Source organism: Salmo salar, chromosome 08, assembly GCF_965601325.2.
Source record: "Salmo salar chromosome 08, fSalSal1, whole genome shotgun sequence".
NCBI classification, from domain to species: domain Eukaryota; kingdom Metazoa; phylum Chordata; class Actinopteri; order Salmoniformes; family Salmonidae; genus Salmo; species Salmo salar.
This window is the reverse complement of record NC_138298.1, coordinates 40,294,931-40,302,883: the sequence shown is the minus strand read 5'-3', so window position 1 is coordinate 40,302,883 and position 7,953 is coordinate 40,294,931. Positions and strand designations below refer to the sequence as shown.

At 43.1% G+C, this 7,953-nt stretch overlaps 1 protein-coding gene across 1 annotated transcript; it reads right to left on the bottom strand.

Moving 5' to 3' along the window:
* Positions 1-1,455: 1,455 nt before the first annotated feature.
* LOC106599408 (alpha-2C adrenergic receptor-like) lies at positions 1,456-7,479 on the bottom strand. The gene is made up of 3 exons (XM_082978291.1): positions 6,424-7,479; positions 4,975-5,604; positions 1,456-2,283 (listed from the first exon to the last, which is right to left on the bottom strand). Exons 1-3 carry the CDS (start codon positions 7,062-7,064, stop codon positions 2,106-2,108), a joined length of 1,449 nt encoding a protein of 482 aa, XP_082834417.1. The 5' UTR covers positions 7,065-7,479; the 3' UTR covers positions 1,456-2,105.
* Positions 7,480-7,953: the final 474 nt, after the last annotated feature.

Genomic DNA, 7,953 nt, shown 5'->3' with positions numbered 1-7,953 from the left:
GGTTGGCCCTCTGTGATGTCATCACTGCGTTCTCTAACCAGGAAGTTGGTTGGCCCTCTGTGATGTCATCACTGCGTTCTCTAACCAGGAAGTTGGTTGCCCCTCTGTGATGTCACAGAGATTGATACATCTCTATGTTTTCATTTATAAAGGCCTTTTACAAAAAGTCCCACTGTAAATCTTTGCTAAAATTCAGACATACGACTTACCACACCTGGTCTCAGGGATGGTTAATTCTGGAAATTCCTTTGGTCTCTACTGACTTAGGTAAATCAGCTTTTAGTTTTCTTGCACCTTATTTGTTGAACAATTAAATGTGATGTTCTGGTGTCTAGGTCCATTCAGAAAGCTGATTATGGACCTTATTACTGATGAATGTGTGTGTATTTCGTATTTATATTGATGTGTGTATTTCTGTAAATCAGGGCTCATCTGTAAAAGAGACCTTGGTCTCAGTGTGACTCCCTGATAACAAAAGTTAAATAAATCAAATAAATGATGAGATTGGAGAACACGTTGGGAGGAATCTTAGACCATTCCTCCATACAGAATCTTTCCAGATCCTTGATATCCTTCATCTGCTGAGTCACATGTGAATCCATGTGACCTTCATAGAGAATATGTTGGCATTTTAAATACAGCCCAATGTATATTGGTCCATGTGACTGGAGAAAGCATTAGGGTCCATGTGACTGGAGAAAGCATTATGGTCCATGTGACTGGAGAAAGCATTAGGGTCCATGTGACTGGAGAAAGCATTAGGGTCCATGTGACTGGAGAAAGCATTAGGGTCCATGTGACTGGAGAAAGCATTATGGTCCATGTGACTGGAGAAAGAATTATGGTCCATGTGACTGGAGAAAGCATTAGGGTCCATGTGACTGGAGAAAGCATTATGGTCCATGTGACTGGAGAAAGCATTAGGGTCCATGTGACTGGAGAAAGCATTAGGGTCCATGTGACTGGAGAAAGCATTAGGGTCCATGTGACTGGAGAAAGCATTAGGGTCCATGTGACTGGAGAAAGCATTATGGTCCATGTGACTGGAGAAAGTATTATGGTCCATGTGACTGGAGAAAGCATTAGGGTCCATGTGACTGGAGAAAGCATTAGGGTCCATGTGACTGGAGAAAGCATTAGGGTCCATGTGACTGGAGAAAGCATTATGGTCCATGTGACTGGAGAAAGCATTAGGGTCCATGTGACTGGAGAAAGCATTAGGGTCCATGTGACTGGAGAAAGCATTAGGGTCCATGTGACTGGAGAAAGCATTAGGGTCCATGTGACTGGAGAAAGCATTAGGGTCCATGTGACTGGAGAAAGCATTATGGTCCATGTGACTGGAGAAAGTATTATGGTCCATGTGACTGGAGAAAGCATTAGGGTCCATGTGACTGGAGAAAGCATTAGGGTCCATGTGACTGGAGAAAGCATTAGGGTCCATGTGACTGGAGAAAGCATTAGGGTCCATGTGACTGGAGAAAGCATTAGGGTCCATGTGACTGGAGAAAGCATTAGGGTCCATGTGACTTCCCCTCAGGAGGACCTATTCCATGACTTACAGAGTATTTTCTGAATGACTGGGTTCTGGTCAAAAGTAATGGACTAAAATATCCATATACTGTAGGTTCATCCATGTTCAAATATAGGCCCACATCCCTGTCTGTTCAGAAAGACCTCTTCCATGACTTGTATATAGGTCCATGTACTGTACAGTATTTACTGTTGGACTATCCACGTTCAGAAAGACCTCTTCCATGACTTGTATATAGGTCCATGTACTGTACAGTATATACTGTTGGACTATCCACGTTCAGAAAGACCTCTTCCATGACTTGTATATAGGTCCATGTACTGTACAGTATTTACTGTTGGGCTATCCACGTTCAGAAAGACCTCTTCCATGACTTGTATATAGGTCCATGTACTGTACAGTATATACTGTTGGACTATCCACGTTCAGAAAGACCTCTTCCATGACTTGTATATAGGTCCATGTACTGTACAGTATATACTGTTGGACTATCCACGTTCAGAAAGACCTCTTCCATGACTTGTATATAGGTCCATGTACTGTACAGTATATACTGTTGGACTATCCACGTTCAGAAAGACCTCTTCCCTGACTTGCAGACTAGAATCTTCTGGAAGGCTCGTCTAAAGTCCTGGTTGAAGATGGTGTAGATGACAGGGTTGAGGGAGCTGTTAACATAGCCTATCCAGAAGAAGAACTTAAAAAGAGACTCAGGGATCTCACATGGCGCCCGGCACACTCCATACAGGCTGCAGGCAGATCAAATACAATCAATTAATCAATCAATCCATCACTCTAACAGTTGGCTACCACCTGGCTGTAGTCAAATAAAAAAAATCGAAGTATTTTGTTGTCGTCCCAAATGCCACCGCCCTGTTCTCTACAAAGGACCCTACTAAATTTAGATGGACACAACCTTAGAGTGAAATCTCACCACACTGACCTTACAGTAAAAAAAACACAATCAAATGACTTAAGAAGCTAAAAGAACTCAAAGTAAACAACGAGCAATATAAGACAAATAATTGGCTCAATGGTGTCTGCTCCTCTTACCTGATGGGGAAATCTGTTACAGAACTCTGGAGCATTGGAATATTTTGTATTACAGTATTACTGTGTAGAATACATAGTAGAAATACAGAGTAGAAACCAGTAGAAACCAGTAGAAACCAGTAAAATCAGTAGAAACCAGTAGAAACACAGTAGAAACCAGTAGAAAACAGCAGAATCAGTAGAAACCAGTAGAAACACAGTAGAAATAGTAGAATCAGTAGAAACCAGTATAACCCAGCAGAATCAGTAGATACCAGTAGAAACACAGTAGAATCTAGAATAATTCAATAGAAATACAGTAGAAACCAATAGAAACACAGTAGAAACAAGAAGAATCCAGTAGAAACACAGAAACACAATAGAAACCAGTAGAAACACAGTAGAAACACAGTAGAAACCAGCAGAAACACAGGAGAAACAAGTAGAAACACATTGGAAATACATGAAACACAATAGAAACCAGTAGCAACACAGTAGAAAACAGTAGAAACACAGTAGAAAACAGTAGAAACACAGTAGAAACACAGTAGAAACACAGTAGAAACTCAGTAGAAACCAGTAGAAACACAGTAGAAACCAGTAGACATACAGTAGAAATACAGAAACACAGTAGAAACTAATAGAAACAAAGTAGAAACACAGTATAAACACAGTAGAAACCAGTAGAACCACATTAGAAACACAGTAGAAACCAGTAGAAACACACAAACACAGTAGAAACACAAACACAGTAGAAACACAGAAACACAGTAGGAACACAGAAACACAGTAGGAACACAGAAACACAGTAGAAACACAGAAACACAGCAGAAACACAGAAACACAGTAGAAACACAGAAACACAGTAGAAACACAGAAACCAGTAGAAACACAGAAACACAGTAGAAACACAGAAACACAGTAGAAGCACAGAAACACAGTAGAAGCACAGAAACACAGTAGAAACACAGAAACACAGTAGAAACACAGAAACCAGTAGAAACAGAAACACAGTAGAAACACAGTAGAAACACAGAAATCAGTAGAAACACAGTAGAAACACAGAAACACAGATACACAGTAGAAACACAGTAGAAACACAGAAACACAGAAACACAGAAACCAGTAGAAACACAGAAACACATTAGAAACACAGAAACACAGTAGGAACACAGATAAATCACAGAAACACTGAAACACAGTAGGAACACAGTAGAAACACAGAAACACAGTAGAAACACAGATACACAGTAGAAACACAGAAACCAGTAGAAACACAGAAACACAGTAGGAACACAGTAGAAACACAGAAACACAGTAGGAACACAGATAAATCACAGAAACACTGAAACACAGTAGGAACACAGTAGAAACACAGAAACACAGTAGAAATACAGTAGAAACACAGAAACACAGTAGAAACACAGAAACACAGATACACAGAAACCAGTAGAAACAGAGAAACACAGTAGAAACACAGAAACACAGTAGAAACACAGAAACACAGATACACAGAAACCAGTAGGAACACAGAAACCAGTAGGAACACAGAAACACAGTAGAAACACAGTAGAAACACAGTAGAAACACAGAAACACAGTAGAAATACAGTAGAAACACAGAAACACAGTAGAAACACAGAAACACAGATACACAGTAGAAACACAGAAACACAGTAGAAACACAGAAACCAGTAGAAACAGAGAAACACAGTAGAAACACAGAAACACAGTAGAAACACAGAAACACAGAAACCAGTAGGAACACAGAAACCAGTAGGAACACAGAAACACAGTAGAAACACAGTAGAAACACAGTAGAAACACAGAAACACAGCAGAAACACAGGAACACAGTAGAAACACAGGAACACAGTAGAAACACAGAAACCAGTAGGAACACAGAAACACAGTAGAAACACAGAAACCAGTAGGAACACAGAAACACAGAAATACAGTAGAAATACAGTAGAAACACAGCAGAAACACAGTAGAAACACAGCAGAAACACAGTAGAAACACAGCAGAAACACAGTAGAAACACAGCAGAAACACAGCAGAAACACAGTAGAAACACAGCAGAAACAGGGTAGAAACACAGAAACACAGTAGAAACACAGAAACACAGCAGAAACACAGAAACACAGTAGAAACACAGGAACACAGTAGAAACACAGAAACACAGTAGAAACACAGAAACCAGTAGGAACACAGAAACACAGTAGAAACACAGAAACCAGTAGGAACACAGAAACACAGTAGAAACACAGAAACCAGTAGGAACACAGAAACACAGAAACACAGCAGAAACCAGTAGAAATACAGTAGAAATACAGTAGAAACACAGCAGAAACACAGTAGAAACACAGCAGGAATACAGTAGAAACACAGCAGAAACACAGTAGAATACCTGTAGCTGAAGAAGAAGGGGAACCAGCAGATCACGAAGACGCCCATCACCACCGCCAAGACGAAGGTAAACCTCTTCTCCCTCGCTGCTGTTATTTTCTTCCTGTTTACGGTGCTACGCCGCTTCCTACGTGACGAAAACAGCTCAATGGACTTAGAGCTGGTGCGCGACTTCTTGCTCTCTGAGCGTTTGGACGAAGCCAAGCTGCTCTTCCTGCTTCCTGTGGACTTCCTTCTCTCTGAAGGTTTGGAATCCTTCTTGTCGTCATGGTGATGGTGGTGGTGGTGATGGTGGTGATGCTGATGGGAAGAGGAATGTTTTTTGGCGGATGTGGGTTTTTCGTCAGACGAGCTGCTGTCGTCAAAGTCGTCTCCATCGTCGGGGTCGGGGGTTAATTTGGGCTCGTTGGGTAACAGCCCCGGTGGTACCGGCGTCTTCTGCTGCCGCTGGCAGTGCCCATTCTCCCGGGCAACCCCTCCGCACCCACCGTTTTCCTTCAGAGACCCTCCGCACCCCTCCTCGCCCCCCTGCTCCAACCCGTTAACGTCTAACGGGGCGGTTCCGTTGTCCTCCACCTCTCTCTTCTTCTCTGACATGGTCCGCGTCCGCGTCTTAGCAACCTGGTAGATCCTGATCAGAAGAAGAATCATCACTTACATTTTAGTCATTTAGCGCTACACACTAGATAGTATACTAGATAGGGGAACATGGTACCATTTCAGACACACACTAGATAGTATCCTTGATAGGGGAAGAGGTACCATTTCAGACACACACTAGGAAGTATACTAGATAGGAGAACAGGGTACCATTTCAGACACACTCTAGGAAGTATCATAGATAGGGGAACATGGTACCATTTCAGACACACACTAGATAGTATACTAGATAGGGGAACATGGTACCATTTCAGACACACACTAGATAGTATACTAGATAGGGGAACATGGTACCATTTCAGACACACACTAGATAGTATACTAGATAGGGGAACATGGTACCATTTCAGACACACACTAGGAAGTATCATAGATAGGGGAACATGGTACCATTTCAGACACACACTAGGTAGTATACTAGATAGGGGAACATGGTACCATTTCAGACACACACTAGATAGTATACTAGATAGGGGAACAGGGTACCATTTCAGACACACTAGATAGTATACTAGATAGTGGAACAGGTACCATTTCAGACACACACTAGATAGTATACTAGATAGGGGAACATGGTACCATTTCAGACACACACTAGGAAGTATCCTAGATAGGGGAACAGGTACCATTTCAGACACACACTAGGAAGTATCCTAGATAGGGGAAGAGGTACCATTTCAGACACACACTAGGAAGTATCCTGGAATAGGGGAACATGGTACCATTTCAGACACACACTAGGAAGTGCACTACATTAGGAGGGTTTAAGTAAAGGGGGAAGTCAACTCACCTGATGTACACTAGTATCATGATAACGCAGGGAGCGAAGAAGGATCCTATGCTGGAGTAGAGAATATACCAGGTCTCGTCATTCAGCCGACACTGAGGACTGATCTCCCCACCGCTGCTCCTGTCCATGGAGATCAACGGCGGAAAGGAAATAACGGCCGAGATCAGCCATACCACCACGATCATCCCGTTCAGCCGTTTAGGAGTCCGCTTCTGGTTGTATTCTATCGCCTGGGTGATGGACCAGTAACGATCGAGGCTGATAGCGCACAGGTGAACTATAGACGACGTACAAAAGAGGACGTCCAACGCCAAGTAGATGTCGCACCAAACTTTCCCGAAGAACCAGTAGCCCATGAGTTCATTTGCTAAAGAGAAGGGCATGACGAGAGTAGCCACCAGGATGTCCGCACTGGCGAGAGACACCAGAAAGAGGTTCTGCGGCGGTTTGAGAGCGCGGCTGGTCAAAACGGCGATGACCACCAGAACGTTGCCCACAATAGTAAACAGGATGAGAAAGCCAACGACTACCGTCAGTCCGGTTATGGAGAGGAGAGAGTACTTACTGTTCCCGGTAGCCGAGGAGTTGGTGTATGTGGTATTCCACTCGTCTACCACCCCGGAGAAATTCAAGAAATCCATTATTTTAATCACTCAGGTCATGACGGTAAAAAAAAATACAAATAAAAAAATCTGGGAAATAATATGTGTTATTTGCTAGCACACATCCACAAAGGTTAGTTATATTTCACGTCTTTGGAGAAAAACGTTGAAATCACACCGTCCCTTTCCCCTCTTTCTCTCTCTCTCTCCCACCTGCCTCTTATATTCAGCGCTGTCATCTCCAATCCATTCCGAGACAGAAACGGACTAAATCAGAAAAATATTCAACAATTCACTCCGAAGACAAACTGTCCTAGGTGTTAAGATTCGACATAACTTAATCACCTCCAGGAAAAAATCAGTTGGATCCCATCCACGCGTCCTCGGCGGGTAGTAAATGTCCTCCTCCCTGCTGCATCTGTCCCCTCCTCGAGCTCCCCGGCTGCTACACGGAGCGTCCTGCTCGAGAGGGTTGTACTATCCACGTGCTGTTCGCATTTAAACTCACCGGGGACCCCGCTTCTCCCCGGGAGAGAGAGAGAGAGAGAGAGAAAGAGAGAGAGAGAGAGAGAGAGAGAGAGAGAGAGAGAGAGAGAGAGAGAGAGAGAGAGAGACGAGTAGAGAGAGAGAGAGAGAGAGAGGAGAGAGAGAGAGAGGGGGGGGTGTTATGACCCGTGTTAATTGATACCACATATGAATACCTCACCAGCTCATGTAGTTACTGTCCTGTGTGAGGACTAGCTATTAGTGTGTGTGTGTTGTATTGGAGGGCCTGAACTCAACTTTAAACACTTTAACATTTGACGTTCGATTCATGTAATGAATATCTAATTCTGACTCGAGACTGTTAGAGTTAGTAGATGATGTCAGTGCTCAATGATTGACAAGAAGGTTTAAGTCCCAAATGGACCCCCCCCCCTTTTCCCCC

What these genes read in the sequence shown, in the direction of transcription:
- LOC106599408 (XM_082978291.1), bottom strand. Translation starts at nt 7,064, where the DNA reads ATGGATTTCTTGAATTTCTCCGGGGTGGTAGACGAGTGGAATACCACA. An exon ending in ATGATACTAGTGTACATCAG is followed by an intron (nt 5,605 to 6,423) that starts GTGAGTTGACTT and finishes TCTTCTGATCAG; the next exon opens with GATCTACCAGGTTGCTAAGA. An exon ending in CCCTTCTTCTTCAGCTACAG is followed by an intron (nt 2,284 to 4,974) that starts GTATTCTACTGT and finishes ATCTGCCTGCAG; the next exon opens with CCTGTATGGAGTGTGCCGGG.